Below are 17,358 nucleotides of genomic sequence, written 5' to 3' on the forward strand. Positions count from 1 at the left end.
ACACTGTCGGCTTTTGAGAAAATTGAATGCTTTTAGGTGCACCTTATGATGCGGAAAATACAGTACATGATGTCTCATTTAAAAATAAAGTTCCTGTGAGCTCATTTTCAATAAATTTTATTCAACCCTCCCCAATTTTTGACATCAATTTTCTTGAGAATATATTGCACCTGGTGGTAATTTGGAATGAAGTCTGACGGTCATTCAAATGATACGCAATGGTTGAAGTGATCCAATTGGCTCTGTGCACTCTCAAAGCTGATTGTTGGTAAATACAAACAAATCTGATCAAATGAAACGGTTTATTGCCCTTTGACTAAAAGTTGTATTCTCACTGCAATGCAAGAAACGGCCATGTTGCGATTTAAGGTACTGTAAAAACATGCTAAATTTTAGCCTGACTCAAATAAAACTGTTAACCAAGCTCTGGGAACAAGAATCAAAGTCTGCTGATGTAGTCGGTGAATCACGAATCAAGTTGTCCCTTTAGGGCACAAAAAATGTAAAATAACACACACAACACATACTGCACTGCAGAGCCTCGAAGAGTTTGAACATAAAATAGCGGCAAGCACAATCTGCTACATGTTTGTGATGTTCCACTACACAATGCCATATAGAACACAAAAGTAGTGGGCAACTCACCTATTTCTGTCGGAGCTGAGGTAACAAACAAGGTGGCAAGCCCAAAGCAGTGGCCCAGCATACGTACTGAGGGCCGTCAAGAAGATGGCAGGAGCTTCTACGTAGTTGTCGAAACCAACAAACCAGACTGAGATGTCCACAGTTGAAATGCTGTTGGAATTACCCTGCAAGAACAGGCGACAATTTATTGTAGCATTACAAAAAAAAGAAGCAACATTTGCCAAACAGAAATGACGAGCACAAAAAAAAAAACAGTGGTTAACGCTTTGTAGGCGCTTTGTTAAAAGTTGGTTCCATGGACATGAGAGTCCACTGGGCTTGTGTTTGCCGCCTGCGACATCACAAAAAGCTCTTTCAAAGAAGTGCTCATGACAACAATAAAGATGCTGGACTCTCAGTTTTATACAGATGGGCAGGATAAGTCAAGATAGGCAGGAAGCAGGTTGAAGAGCAGCATGAATCAACTTGTTGGCATGCTAAAATGTCTCCGTGATCTTGCAAAAACGGTGGTGTGTTCTTCGTGATGACATTACTTGTAAGAAATGAACAATCACACTGCGAACTACTCTGCAGAAAGCGGACTTTTCACATGACAACACACTCTTGACAGCCTTGAGAGAAATTCTTCTGGTTGATTGTTATGTGGATCCAAAAACAAAAAACAAACAAAAAAACAAAATCGTGACTTGAGATTTTATTATGAGTCACTGTTGTAAGAGAATCAAGTATGCCCACTTTTCCCATCACTGTGGTGATTCATATTTTCTACAGACGGTTGCTCAGTTGCAGCGGAATTCCATCTTCATAGGCCCCTACACATTTGTACAATCTTGCTCATTCCTCAAGATTATTATTATTTTTTTTTTTAAGGAGCAAAAGCCTAAATGTTCATCAGTCTAAAAGATCAAGCAAGCCAAATATTACCCTAGGGAGTTAAAGTCTTTATACGACCCGCGCATGTAATGATACTCGTGATATTGGCTTGCTTGGAATATTTCCGACATTCCCCTTGTGTTTTTTTGTGCAATAAGCGAGGTCAGGAAAATCCCAAGCAGCTTTCGGAGGAACAGTTTTAAAATGAGTATGCTCAATCATCAAATACAACTATTTTGGCGAGCTGGGGGATTGTTGTTGTTCAGGCACCATCTTTTTTGTGTGGATTGCAAACTGTAGTAGAGAAATTGAACTTACAGTAGTAATCTTTCGTTGTGTTGCTTTACCTCGACTAAATTCCCAGTTGACCTTGACAAAAAACAGGCCAACGCATGTGACCGATACTGCCACCAGATAATTGTGGCTATGGTGTTGTTTTGGTGATGTACAGTTTTGAGTGAAACGTACCCTTTAAAGGTTAACTAAGACTTTTTTTTCAAAACAGAACACATTTTCCCACATACTTGATACACTTGGTAGTTGCTGAACAAATACTTCACATGATTAAACATTGTTCAAAAATTACAACAGACATTTGCAGGTCATGTTTCTGTTCGACTTGCTTACCTGAAAGTAAAAGAAGGCCTGACCAAACCAGTAGTGCATGATGGTGGTCTGGGCTGCATCATAGTGGAGCTTCTTCCAGATGAATTGGGACAGAAGTGCTTGGATGAGAAGACAGGAGCACAAGACCGGCAGGTTGTGGGGCCGAAACAACAGTGACACCAACAAGACCAGGCCAATATAAATCTCCCACAGGCCCCTGTTCTTCAAGTTGCCGTCAGCTGTGATGATTTGTGATCGCAACAGGTCCTTTGTACCCGTGAAGAGGATACCCAGAACGAACACGTATACGAAGCGCGCTTCCACGGTTCCCCTGAAAGACACGGTGACAGACGGACAGGGTCATTCCTCAAGGCATGTATCCAATTTATTGCACTTCAATTTAACTTCTAAAACATTGTAGTACTGCGTTCATGAGAAAATGCAAATGACGACAATTTGGTTGAATGTCACAAACATCACATTCATTAAAATAAGTGGAATAAATCAATACATACATAAATAAATAACATCTGGACCTTGAACCCAATTTGTAATTGTGGCTGAGGAAAGAGCAAAACACATTCTTCTGAGCCAAACACTCCTTTGTCAAGTTTACAACCCAGAACACTGATTTGACCTGCACCCTGCTTGCGAGAGCAAGTTTTTCCTTTCAAAAAAAGTACCGGTAGGAGTTACAAAAATGACATTTCAACATGCATTTTAACATACTGTGACCATAACATACTCCAGGAGCACACGAAACTTCACCCGCTGAACTTCACAAGTTCTTTTCAAATGTGTCTAACGGGCGGACGACACAAGCGTGCTCAGTCCCCTGATAATCTTTGTTACAACACTAAGTACTAAAATGCTTTTAATTAGGTAGTGATGGTCAATTTTCCATCACTATTTTACGCCATTTCACAGTCACTTCTTATTCACAATATATGTGTCTTTCTGCTCCGTTGTTTCGGTCCGTACACACCGCACCAAGGTAATATCAATAATTTAAAGTATGAGACTGGAAGACAGAATGAATTGCCTGCAGGAAGCAGACTTGATGTCTATCAGTGTATTGCGCTCTTGTGGGATATCATTCATGGAGGTCCCCCCCTACCCCCCACACACACTTTTTGGCTCTATGTTTCCATGCTGCTGTTAATGTTTTTAAGTACGCATACTGTACATACATCCAGAATACTTGTTTTGATCTAGCAATGTTAATACTATAGTATTACAATAAACAAAGTCAATAAAAGGTCAACTAATTACATTATAGGACAATTTAACTAAGCTGTATGCATGTGAAACAACTCCTCAATAATAACACAATATAACAGGAATTTTTATCATATGCAGACCAGAAAAGTCCTAACAAAGATAGAGGCCATTAAACAGCCATGACATACCGATATCATAAAGTGTACATACTAACTACAATAAAGCATAATGACATCAAGAACCTATATGATTGTTGCAATTGCATTGCACTCTTCTGGAGTGCAAATAAATCAAAGTATAAAAACACAAAAACCAAAAAAAAAAGTATAATGTGTTGTTGAAGCTAGAGGGGAAGTAAAAGAGTTTCCATCAACCATCAAACCAAAAATGTAACAAGTTGTCACAATTGAAGGACGTGCAATTTGTCATTTGTTGAAAGCACACACACGCACATTCTCTCTCTCACACAAACACACACAATAAACAAACAAACAAACAAACAGAACGAAAGAACATGACACAAATTGAACGTTTAATTCTATAAGCAGTACATCGTATGTACCAACGGACAAATCACTTGCACACCAGCTGGTGATTTGCTTCCATTTCCAACCATCATTAACCAACAGGAAGCCATCAAAGCTGCAAAAGCACTACGGCATAAAGGCAGACCCGAAAGGAGCTGAGCAAGCAACGGAAATGTATTATTAATCATCGTGTTTTATGGAACCTGTTACAGTGAACAGGGGCAGCGCAATACACTTCAGACGGTTGGCTCTTTATTATTCATAACTCTCCCAACAATATGGCAGATATTGCACTTATCATTAATTAATGCTGAGCAAAAGGAGAGAATTGGCGAGGTGAGTGACAGATTTCTGCTGGTGGAATGACTTCACTCGAGTGCCAAATGGCAGAGTTACTTAAGAATGACAAACTAGTCAACTTAATAGAATATGAACATGAATCAAAATAAGATTAATAACAATAAATCATCTAACGGTTGTCGCTTGGTTATTCTGAGGCCGGGCTCCCCGATAGTCGCAGCCATCCATTTTCGATACCGTACTGGAGCCCATCCCAGGTGACTTTGGGAGCGAGGCACGTTCATACCCTGGAATGGATGCCAGCAAATTGCAGTCTGCACAGTTATTAAGCGTCATTTATTTTCAAGGCACTGTGGTAAAAAGTCATTACCAGCAGTAAATGTGCATTTGTTCGCAAGCTGATTTAGGTGAAGCGAGACCTTTGGATTTCCCCTCCAGAGAATAGGCACTACTTTACATGTGCCAACTTGGCCAACCGTTTTTGGGGAGTAATAAATAGCGCTACAAGTATTCCAAGCACACTTCTGTGATTTATTTATTGAACGCAACTCACCCAGGTTCATAGTTTGACCCCACGCTTATTCAGCAATCTCAGAAGAGTGACGTCATTTCCAAAATGCCAAGTCGCCAGTTAGCCATTGTTGATTGTCCCGTTAACTGCTCCTTGCCATTGTTATCGAGTTACTCGGCGAAATGCCTCGGCGCTGTGTGATGATGCGCTGTTCACATTCAGGCAAATGGTTGTTTGAGTGGCCAAAACAAGAGTAAGACACTTAAATGGACCAGAACATTGGAACAATACAATTTCGATCTTGAAAAGCCAATGAATTTCACGGCGATGTGTAAAACGAGCACTATTTGTTGCAAGTACTTCGAAGCCCTCTGTTTTCTCAATCGGATTTGCAAAAACGGTAGGTGTGCTAATCAATGAATAACTGGCTATTGTTTGTGGAAACATTCCATTCAAAGTGCTATCCGTGTACAATGTACGGAACTGGCCCCCAAGGAGGTTCTATCAGGCCCGCAGGATAATTCAAAAGTGTAAAAATGCATAAAAACACGGTATGAATATTTCTAATAAGGTAATATTAATGGAGTATCCGCAAGGGGACACACTGTTTTGATCAGAGTAGAAGACAACAGCAGCCTCAGTCTGTCACTGAGTCAAACTCCACACAGCGGGCGGTATCAAGGACATGTGGATACTTCATTCTTTACACATTTATTAGCACTCTCCTGAGTTTGTAAAGTGTAGGCAGGGATTACATTTAGATTTCACATGCACATGTGTAAATGGTGGGCGGCCCGATAGTCCAGTGGTTAGCACGTCGGCTTCACAGTGCAGAGGTACCGGGTTCGATTCCAGCTCCGGCCTCCCTGTGTGGAGTTTGCATGTTCTCCCCGGTCCTGTGTGGGTTTTCTCAGGGTGCTCCGGTTTCCTCCCACATTCCAAAAACATGCGTGGCAGGCTGATTGAACACTCTAAATTGTCCCTAGGTGTGAGTGTGAGTGCGAATGGTTGTTTGTCTCTGTGTGCCCTGCGATTGGCTGGCAACCGATTCAGGGTGTCCCCCGCCTACTGCCCGAAGACAGCTGGGATAGGCTCCAGCACCCCCCGCCCCACCCGCGACCCTAGTGAGGATCAAGCAGCTCGGAAGATGAATGAATGAATGTGTAAATGGTTTAAAAATGTCTTTCTTTATAAATCTTGTTTAATCTTAAAGTGCATTACTATATTTTTCAATACCACTTGTTCAAGTTTTGTGCCTTTGTACAATCAGTGGGATCAGTTGCAATGCATTCATGTGAATGATGAAAGTAAATTGCACATTTGTCTCAGGAAATCTAAGGTCATGAATGTCATGAAATGTTTTGTAACAGATATGTTCATAAAATTTCAACATTTCCTTAATGTTCTACTGTTTCTATAGACCAAAACAAAGGCAAGCCATATTATTTTGGTTATTTATAGCAGAGTATGCTCTAAATTTAATGGTCCAGCCCACTTGAGTCAACATCTACCGAGGCCGTATGTGGCCCAAAATGTGAAATGAGTTTGACACCCCTGGTGTACATGAATGTAATCATGCACGAAAACATTCACACTATATGAGTGCGTGGATGGAATCCTCTGTAATGGTTTACAACTAACAATGCTGCCAATATAGTAATGCAGAGTGGTCGATAACCCAGCAGAACTACCTTAGCAGTGACAATGTTGGACACCAGCCCCCTATGACGTGTGCTTTCAGGACTAGCGGGAATACATGGATCAGGCAGGTAATCCCACTATGCGCAGCACCGCACAGTCTCAAATTGCAAACAAGAACGCTAGACCAGGGATCGGGAGCCATACATGGCTCTTTTGATGATTACATCTGGCTCGCAGATAAAACAAAATATTCTCGCTTGTTTAATACATCCAACAACTTTTCACTTGTCGTGCCCTGCAGTTGTTGGCAGGGGCAATTTTAATTGGATGATACTGGCCTTTCGTCGGCCGTTGCTGTGGCAACAGGTAAACGCCCCCTTTTGAATCAGCCCGCTGAGTCATTAGCTCAAAGCTTTGACAAATAAGATGGCGAAAAGAAAAAAAGATGACGAATATTGTACACTTCAGGACAGAATGGACCGAAGGATTCACCTTTGTGGAGGGAACTGCGGTATGTCTAATTTGCAATGACAACATACCATCGATGAAACTGTCAAATGTGAAGCGTTCACATCAAAACACACTATGAGAGAGAGCCGAAAGCAAGTGTGGAGGCTACTTAGCAGGGTCCAAGCTAGCCACCAGCAGCAACTCCACGTATGGACCCGGCAAACTGACTATACTCCTGCTAGTTTTGCTGGATATTTCGCAATCACGAGGAACGGAAAACCATTCACATTAATGGTATTAAAACAAAATTATTGAAAATAATACATTCAGAGGTGTATTATACTGACATTTTGTTGTATTGACTTTTAAAATACAGTTCGTGTGGGTGTGTATGTATTTATATATGGCTATCACTGAAATACATTTCCAAATATTTTGCTTTCATGACTCTTTTGGTCAAAAAGATTCCCGACACCTGCCTATACAGTTACAGTTTCCCGTTCTTCCAATCACGATGGGTCTCGTCTCCACCCCACGTCCTGCCATTCAGGCACAACATTTTTTGCATCCTGATCATCTGGCTCGTCCATATATCGTGCAACATAGATCTTGCCAACAACCTCCTCTTGCTTTAACACCTGGATCTCATCAGAAGAGTTTGAAACGTCGTTCTCTGGATCGATTTCTGACTGGCTTTGTACACTTTCCATCGCGAGCCCCACGATTGATGTCTTGAAGTGATGTCACACTTCCGGGTTTTGGGGAAAACGGTTACTTTCTCAAATTTACAAAATAGAAATAGAAAGTTTTCATGCTTTATTTAAAGCATTTTGTTTAATTGTGTCATAAAAATATTTCATTAGGAATTTTCTAAAATTACTTCATTCTTGACCTTTAATGGTGGCCATGGCAGTCGCGTTTCAGGCAACCGGAGATAAAACAATGTGGGATGGGACGTGCAAACACGATTGGGCCCTGATTGTTATGTTTACCCGGTGTGATGTTTAAATTGTCAAAATATTTGCCATGGCAGTCTTGGGGCAATTAGAGGAAGCAGTACCCGCCTATGTTGGCTGTTGCCACGTGGGCTAGTAGCGGTGACGAGGCTTCTGTCACGCAAAGGCTGCTGCATCACTGACTCCATACATGATGTGAGTGCGCCAGATTAATAGGGGAAAAGCAGGAGTCACTTTAATTGGCAGCAAATGGAGTCAGCTGTGTTCATGCCCACCACGGTGCAAACCACCCTTTTTTATTTATTTATTTTTTAAAACCTCCTCTATAGAGAAATAGAGCCCATAGTGTTAACAGCGCAAGCGGGAGAGACAACTCGCATTGCAAACAATCTAATTGCCAGGCTTTTTATGAGCATATTTGTTGTTGTCGTAAACAGTCCCGTTTGCCAATGTGATCAGTGTGTTCAAATTGTCTAAAAACACACGTCCCAAACCATGTAGCATGATAGATGGAGCTTACATATAATCTGCTGTTTTCTCACTGTGGTTGCCGTGTGAAAGACATTGTTGCAAAATTATGATTTCCCAGGGGATATATATGTTTTCATATTTTTCCCCAAGTATTGCTCTGACCACATCCATCGCAATTTATAGTGTGTTCACGTGCCATTTAGAAAGTGGGGAAGTTCCAACATCTGACAGGGAGAATACGCTAACACATTTCATTCATTCATTCATTCATTCATCTTCCGAGCCGCTTGATCCTCACTAGGGTCGCGGGGGGTGCTGGAGCCTATCCCAGCTGTCATCGGGCAGTAGGCGGGGGACACCCTGAATCGGTTGCCAGCCAATCGCAGGGCACACAGAAACGAACAACCATTCGCACTCACACTCACACCTAGGGACAATTTAGAGTGTTCAATCAGCCTGCCACGCATGTTTTTGGAATGTGGGAGGAAACCGGAGCACCCGGAGAAAACCCACGCAGGCCCGGGGAGAACATGCAAACTCCACACAGGGAGGCCGGAGCTGGAATCGAACCCGGTACCTCTGCACTGTGAAGCCCACGTGCTAACCACTGGACTACCGGGACGCCCTAACACATTTCAAACTCGGGATAAAAATTATTATGAGAAGGTTTGAGCATTGAGGAAAAGTAGGGTTGACATTGCTCAGTGGCCGGCAAATTATTCCAATTTTCTTCTACTCCTCATGTCAGTTAAATGTGTCAAATATAACCAGAAACATGTCAAATGTGTGATATTTTCAAGGTAATTAAGGTCAGCACTACATGGCAGGGTGAATCTATCTGACCTAGTATGGTGTTAATAGTAGCAACAGAGGAAAACGTATCTTAAGGTAAGGAGCAGAGAGGCTGTCAGGATTTTATGTTACCTTGGAAACAAGCACTGGTGTGGTTAAGAAACCTAAGACTGTGCCCAATCCCCTCATGTTTTAAATGCCCCCTTCATAAATCCTCTGCATGAAACGAATACATTCTGCCCAACAATAAAGTTAAGAAGAGAGTGGACTAACGGCATTCTTGACACATAAAAGAATTCTCTCTCTCTCTCTCTCTCTCTCTCTCTCTCTCTCTCTCTCTCTCTCTCTCTCTCTCTCTCTCTCTCTCTCTCTCTCTCTCTCTCTCTCTCTCTCTCTCTCTCTCTCTCTCTCTCTCTCTCTCTCTCTCTCTCTCTCTCTCTCTCTCTCTCTCTCTCTCTCTCTCTCTCTCTCTCTCTCTCTCTCTCTCTCTCTCTCTCTCTCTCTCTCTCTCTCTCTCTCTCTCTCTCTCTCTCTCTCTCTCTCTCTCTCTCTCTCTCTCTCTCTCTCTCTCTCTCTCTCTCTCTCTCTCTCTCTCTCTCTCTCTCTCTCTCTCTCTATTGGGAACCCTTCTTTTCAAGATTACTGGTAAATACTTTTTTCACACTCACCGTAAAGCTATTTTTTTTCTTCCCAAACCACCCTATTTGGATTTTGTCGGGCTTACTTGTCCTTTTTTGACTCTTCGGCCTTGCTTTTTCGTAGATAGCACACATGCCCTTTTCGTTAATAAACTGACGCACCTTCATTTTCGTGCCGGGGCAAATCATATTTACAGAGTTTGGGAATTTGGCAGACTGCGCTGCGCCATGCCTCGCGCTCCAGCGGACTGATGGTGTTGTTTTTTTACACGACCACGGTACACGTAACAATTTGGTGACAAAAAGTCAACGAGGCGTTAGACACCGGAATAAAAATACAGTCTAAATTGTGATGTGGGTGCTGCAATGCGATTTTAGTGAATTTGATTGAGGCACAGGCATACAGATTATGTGTTTGGTTAATGTGTAGTTGATGTAATCATATTTCATTCCTAAATATGACAAGAGCATGTATTGAACCCTCTGAATCATTATAGAAATCAATTCATTTAATGCCTTATTATCTGTAATATATTCGTAAACCCTGACCCACTGAACGGCGCACAGATATGCGAGGGTGGGAGGTGTCATACATGGACACTAACAATTGGAGCGGAAGGTGTTCCACAAGTGCCCAATTCAAATCATATGCAAGGATATTGTTTATTGCTTGTTTTGTGCTTACATATATATTAGCACGTGCATATTTGTGAAATTAGATAATGATCTATTTTGTAGCCTGTGCATGTATGATCTGTAGACCTCATCATGTTTATATGTAAGCACACAGTTCTGTTTCGATTGATATGTAAAACGGTGTTTTATGTTTGAATGTGATTGGTTGTGGAAGTGGGGGTAACTGTGTGCAGAGATGTGGTCTAGGTCTTGTCTTTGTGCTATCTTCTGTTTGATTTGGTATGTTGGAGCCACTCTAAAATGAGATCCATCCATCCATTTTCAACAGCAGTCATGGAGGGGTGCTGGAGCCTATCCCAGCCGACTTCGGGCGTACGGCGGACTACACCCAGAACTTGCCGCCAGTCAGTCGCAGGGCAGATATAGAGACAAACAACCATTCATTCCCACATTCAGACCATCACCGAGTGAGGACCGATACCACACTGCCCGAACACAAGCCAGGCGAGTGTACCACTACACCATCAGTGACTCTAAAATGAGATAATAATTTCTTGGACAAAAAATAGATTTCTGTGGTCTTTTTTTGGCTTCAATCAAGGGTGGTGAGGATGAAGGGCAAAATCAGAGCCATATTGGCCAACTCCTCTCAGCCTTTCTACGATGAGCTGTGACAGATGGTAAGCTCGTTTAGTCAGCGGATCATTCCAGCCAGGAGCAGAACTGAGCGCTCGAGGGGCTCCTCTGTGCCCGCTGCCATCACATTGTACAGCAGCAGTGTGGGCCACAATTCAACAGTCCCCTCTCCACCAATATCAATCAACAGGCTCATCACAGAGGCAACGACAGTTATACATCACAGAGGCATGGCATAAAACTGTTTCTTTTTAGCATGCATCTTAAATTCTTTTCTTTCAATAAATGTAACAATTTAATTCAATTAAATGTCTTTGTTGTTATTCAACTGCTGTGACACCTGAACTCTGGGGGATCATTTAAGGATTATCTTAAATACTTAGTGGACCTTGGGTAGGAAAATGTAAATGTCAACGACAGATCCTCGGTAGGTAAGCAAGAGCGACTGTGTGTGTGTGTTTCTGCGTGTACACGAGGTTCACAGGTGTCTCAAGATGGGTTTGAATATATTTCCATGTTTAAGTGTGATCTATATTCATGAATACATTTGAACTGGAAAACAAGCACCAGCGTCCTGCGCAAGATGAAATGGTTCATGTGCTATGGAGGGGTGAATTTCAAACACACATACAGTACTCAGATAAAACAAACAAACATTGACAAGATTTCTGTTTTCAAGCTCCAAGGGAACACATAGCGTTGATCCTGCAACCATTGCTTTGATGGTGAGCTACGTGGAGGAACGTCTCGCATTTTTATTACTTTTCTTTTATTATAGATTTTAGGCAATATTGTTTTCATCGAGTCCTTGCAAATTGTGCAGCTGGTTTCTCAAATAATGTTACAAGAAATAATAGAAATATAAGAGGAATTTCGAGCGACTTATTGGATGTAACTGCAGCCTTGTCTTAAGTGAAAAAGTCAGTTTCGATTCATTGATGAGGGAAGGATCGTACAAAGCCAATTCCAATGAAGTGGGGAAGATGTGATAAACGTAAATAAAAACAGAATACAATGATTTGCAAATCATGTTCAACCGAAATTGAAGTGAATACACTACAAAGACAAGATCTTTAATGTTTAAACTGCTAAACCTTTTAGCAATCAAGAATTGAAAATTGGATGGCGGTATCTCAAAATGAGAGTCAAAGAGGCTTCTCTTGGCCAGATGCAAACGGGACACACAGCCCACTAATCTTTCCAAGAAAATCATGACTTCCTAAAGTGGCAAATGCCATCGTTTGGTCAGGCAGTATAGTATGAGTAGTGAGAAAACCTCACGACGAATGCCGGTTGAGGTCTGACGAAAAAGCCAGGGCACGTGTCAACTGTCAGCATGTCAATCATACAGTTTGTTAAAAGGGTCTTGGGTTGCTGCTTTGCCTCATTCGGGTGCCCTTTGTATGGATGGTGGTGAGAGGTCGAGCTTTTAATTAGGTGAGCAAGGACAAGAGCCTGCCAAGGAAGACAGGAAAGGTGAGGAGAGGCCAAGCAACTTCAGGGTAATAGACCTGGTTAACTCCGCAGGGGAACTGAACTACACACTTTTATTTGAAACAGAAGGTAACTCGGCAATGGACAAAATGATATTTACTGTATCGATGTACTGAATCTATCAGACTAGTCACTTTATGGCCTCCACAATGACATTTAGAGTGCAACTTTGACGAGTCGCTAATTACGTTTTTGGCTGATGAGGAGACAGAGCAAGTTAAGTATGACCTTATTGAAAGATGCCTGTCATCTTAGCTGATCTCAACTGTCGAATACTGCTGAATGTGCCACTGTGGTTCATCGGGGGGAACTAATAAAAGCGATCAAGGCACGTTGATCAGGATTTTGAGCAATATTTAATCCTGCACTATACTGGGTGGAATGAGATTGGGGAATTACTGGGCCGGACACAAAGAGGTTGGCGATTATTTGCACCACATGTTCCCACCAAGCAAAACACACTGACCTGGTGTTTGACCTGTTTAGTCAAGTTGTGCACACGTTACCTGTCTGTCCAAGCAGCAAACACACGTAGCAGGGGTTTTGTTTTTTTTTTTCCAATTGGCTGGCAATGCAATCACACAACAGCAGGTGAGTCCACGCAAAGTTTTTACTAATGTCAAAAACTGCCAAAATGTCTAAAACTACAGTTTAAGAAATAATTTCGATGAATGAAATAATACAAGTTTTTTAATGGAACTACATCTTCCATTTATAAAACCAACTACAATTCACAATTGTAGAGAAAATGTCTTTCTTTTTCATCTTTTAATATGACACATGGGCTTGCTAGGCTCATTTTCAAAGAACTTACTTGGTATTGCTGTATGCCGGTTGAGAATTGTAGTTTACATTATTACACAATAATACACATTATTACACATGCATTCGACAAACACCTGATACAAAAAAAAGAAAACTAATACAAAAACAAGTAAAAAGTGGAATAACACAACCATTGTCAAAACAATAAAAATTAACAAATGTGAACTGAAAAATAATTAAAACTCACTGAATTTAAAAAATTAAGCCAAAACAAAGTGAATGAAAGTAAAGTTCATTCACTTCAAGTTTCAAAGTAAAATGAAAAAAAAAAAAGAATCCCAAACTATTATAACCCTGAGCCCACATAGGTGCTCTTTTAAGATTTATGTTCTGCATAAATTCAGTGTAAAAGATGTCCATTGTCAGTGAATATACATTATTATAACGCATTACCTCAGCCTGTGATTTTTAATTTTAAATTATAGTATCACTGACATCATCAGTGACCAGTCGACGTCAACTTAAGTCAGTGTTGACTTAAAAAAATGTAATTAAAAGTTGTTCAACCCAATTTGACATGAAAAGGTGAATATGAGAAGAAAGGATAGCTTGAGCTTCTACTATTTGGTGTATTATTTGAATCAGCTTTCACGACAGCATTAAGAAACACATTCAACAAACAAGGAGTTGGAAGGCTCAAGCGTGATGCAGCATGAATTGAAATCCTTTCATCAACAAAGGATTGCAATATATATATTTTTTTCATAGTCATGAGAAATAGTCATGGTCGAGTGGGTCTTAAATACTTACTTGGACATGTTCCGACCGGAGTGTTGCCAGGGAAACAAGACATTGCCGACAGCTGCCCGGTAGCTGTAGACCCCCAAAAGTCCAAGTGCCAGGGCAACCTTGGACACCAACGAGCATCGTCTTTGAATCAGGAAGTAGATGAAAACCATACAGAGAACAGACAGCAGGGACAGGACCACTTTGTGTTCTGAGCTGCAAAGAGAAAAAAAAAAGATTCCAACATGCAGCACTTTTGCAAATTCCAAACTTATAATCCTTTTATTTTCAAAAACATTAAAAAATAATGTAACCACTCAACTCAACTGTATTTATAGAGCACTTTCGAACAGCCATTGCTGCATACAAAGTGCTGTATATGGAGCAATTTAACATTTAAAATAAACAGTAAAACTAATTGGTAATAAAGACGGTAGAAAGCACCGAACAGCAAAATCAAGAACAAATCTAAGTCATGCTGAGTCGAACGCCAAAGAATACAAGTGAGTTTTGAGGAGGGTTTTGAAGATGGGCAGCGAGGAGGCTTGCCGAATGTTCAGTGGGAGGTCATTCCAGAGAGAGGGAACAGCAACAGAAAAGGCTCGATCCCTTCTAATCCTCAGTTTAGTTCTTGGTACTTCTAATAATGTCTGTTCCGCAGACCTGAGGCGCCGGGCAGGTGTGTAGGGGCGGATGAGCTCAGAGAGGTAAGGTGGCGCGAGGTCATTGAGACATTTAAAATCAAATAAGAGGATCTTGAAAATAACTCTAAAATGTATGGGGAGCCAGTGAAGGGATGCCAGAGTAGGAGTTATGTGCTCCCTCTTACGAGTACCAGTCAAGAGGCAGGCAGCGGCATTCTGGACCAGTTGAAGGCGCTTAATAGGGAACTCGCTGACTCCAAAGTAAAGGGCATTGCAGTAATCGAGCCGGGATGTGACAAAGGCATGAATTACTGTCTCAAAGTGTTCATGAGAGAGGAGAGGTTTTACTTTGGCCAGCTGTCTAAGGTGAAAGAAGCTGGATTCAACAACAGCACCAATTTGTCGGTCAAGTTTGAAATCACTGTCCAGTTTAAGGCCCAAGTTTGAAACTGTTGACTTAAGATAAGGAGACAGGGGGCCCAAGTCTACAGGATGGGATGTACAAGGGCCACTGGGTATCACAGTATCACCTCTGTGTTCTTTTCATTGAAATTCAAGAAATTTTGTGCCATCCAGGTTGCGATTTCTTCCAGGCAGGACAGAAGTGGCCTTAATGAGAAGGCGTCTTTTTTGCTCAGTGGGACATAGAACTGGTAGTCATCTGCATAGCAGTGGAAGGGAATACGATGTTTCCTTAAGATGGAACCCAATGGGAGCAGATACAGCGAGAACAGCAGAGGCCCCAGAATTGAGCCCTGTGGAACACCACATGACAGGGGAGCAGTGTTTGACTCAGAGCAGTCATGATTCACAAAGTGAGAGGAACAACATTTTGATTTAGTAATTACATTGAATTACAAAGATTCGACTTCAAGGTTGAATAATGAACATAACTCCTGGGTTTCAAGGATGAAAACAGCCAATGTTATTTTTCACTTTAAACTCAATGCGCAGATCACAGATGGTTCACTGAATTTAACAAGATTTTGATAATGTTGCACTTTGATATATCGAGAGATGCCGTTGAAAAGAAGTCTTGTTTTTGTGGTTAATCAGCTGAGATAGCAGATAGCAGTACTGAGAGGCAAACTGCAGGCGAGCATCTCATCATCTGAGCAACAGGCAATGCGGGTAGGAGAAAGGATAGACGGCGAAAAAGTCAGAATCTATATCTTCATTCTACAATGGCATGCGTGCATGTTAAAGAAGGAGTCACAATGCACTGAGCAGTTGAATGAGTATTAATGAGTCTTCAGTGCTAAAACCGATTCGAAACAAGGATTTTTTTTACTAACAGGAATCTGAGATGATCCGTTTTAATATTTGTAATTTTAAAAAAACTGTGTAGGATAAACAAAATTTGTGTTGTATTATGTGTTAAAGGGGAAGTCCGCTCAAAAGCTGACTTGACAATAATGATTTAAGCGGCCCCACTAGTCTAAGGACGGTATTGTGATTAATACTGCGTTTGTGTACTATGAATTCAGCAGTAAAATCTACTAAATGTAACTTGATCCAAAACAGGAAGCGGCCATTTTGCCACTTGCTGTCAACTCAAAATGACATTGCAGTGGCCCAGGGCTGAGGTACCGATCAATCACGGCTCACCCGTTTTCTTGGTTTGGTCATGTGACGTTTGCAAGCTGAGCCGTGATCGTTTGTTCCCCGAGTGTCATTTTCATGTCGACAGCAAGTGTCAAAATGACTGCCCCCCTGAGATGGCTCAATACGGGTGGATTTTGCTGCTTAGCTCATATGTGCAACTGCAATATTAATCAGTGGCATATCATATTTAACTATTGGTCAGTCCCACCTGTTCAGCCAATGGCCCAGATCAGGAAGATGAGCCCACTGTACGCCTGTCTGGTTGAGGGAGCGCAGCAGTCGACAACAGAGCAGAACAAAGGGGGGCGTGGCTAAAGCTAGCCACTTCTCATAGTAGATCTCCTCCTTCACGTTTTCTTTATAAGAAAGGACAAACTCTTCCTCGTCACCTCCTGGGTCGCTCTTCTCTCGGAAGTACTTGCGACACACGTCCTGGAAGACTGCAAGGCAGAGGGTGCTGAGCAGGAAATACCAGGTTTGATGCTCCTCCTCTACGAAGCTGCTGGCCGCCAAACTGAGAGTGTGGCCGGCTGTGCCCGCCAGCAGCAACACGTCCAATTCTGACAGAGACCACTCACTGCTACTGATCTTCAATGATGACTGTGCAAAGCAAGAGAATAACTGTGTGACAGTGAAAACAAACAATAAGGTCTAGATATCAGAGTCTCTGAGACAAACAAAGAACTTATTTGATATCCACCACGATAAAGTCATTAGACTTTTTGCTGTATCTTTACAAGTTTGCGGGAGGGAATTGAGATGTAACCTTTAAAGATCGACTATAATCAGCAGAGGGAGGCAGCAATAAAATGATGTATTCGCCCAAATGAAAGAAGAGACCTACTGTATAGTTTTACCCTTTACAATAACCATACCCAGTACCAACTAACTGACACGTAAGCTAGTCCTATGTGCTGACCCAGTAGCACTGATGAAAAATTGTGGCCCCCTCCAGCATTTAAGTGGCCAATCCCTGCTCCGTTTAAATAAAACCCTCATATACAGTATTTAAGATTTTTTTTTCTTAGCTCATGTTTTCGGTCAAAGTTTGAAACAAGTAAACTACCGTAGTAAGGACTAAATAAAGTAAACAGTGTTGTTTGTTACTCTGAGGCCTCCGAAAAAATAGCGTAGTTCCAAAAAAAATCATAACGAGTGCAC

At 41.6% G+C, this 17,358-nt stretch overlaps 3 protein-coding genes across 4 annotated transcripts in view; all 3 read right to left on the reverse strand.

The window, feature by feature from the left end:
- The window catches only part of LOC127607743 (uncharacterized), a 207,336-nt gene that overhangs the window by 133,012 nt on the left and 56,966 nt on the right, over positions 1-17,358 (reverse strand). The window lies entirely within an intron of this gene.
- The window catches only part of guf1 (GTP binding elongation factor GUF1), a 105,394-nt gene that overhangs the window by 62,207 nt on the left and 25,829 nt on the right, over positions 1-17,358 (reverse strand).
- pigg (phosphatidylinositol glycan anchor biosynthesis class G) overlaps positions 1-17,358 on the reverse strand; it is a 38,695-nt gene that overhangs the window by 8,559 nt on the left and 12,778 nt on the right. Inside the window, exons 9-12 of the mRNA XM_052073517.1 lie at positions 16,406-16,797; positions 13,973-14,164; positions 2,146-2,455; positions 646-809 (exon numbers count right to left, since the gene is read on the reverse strand). Coding sequence (XP_051929477.1) covers positions 646-809; positions 2,146-2,455; positions 13,973-14,164; positions 16,406-16,797 — 1,058 coding nt within the window. The remainder of the gene's footprint in view (positions 1-645; positions 810-2,145; positions 2,456-13,972; positions 14,165-16,405; positions 16,798-17,358) is intronic.

The sequence above is a fragment of the Hippocampus zosterae genome, chromosome 1 (genome assembly GCF_025434085.1).
Source record: "Hippocampus zosterae strain Florida chromosome 1, ASM2543408v3, whole genome shotgun sequence".
NCBI classification, from domain to species: domain Eukaryota; kingdom Metazoa; phylum Chordata; class Actinopteri; order Syngnathiformes; family Syngnathidae; genus Hippocampus; species Hippocampus zosterae.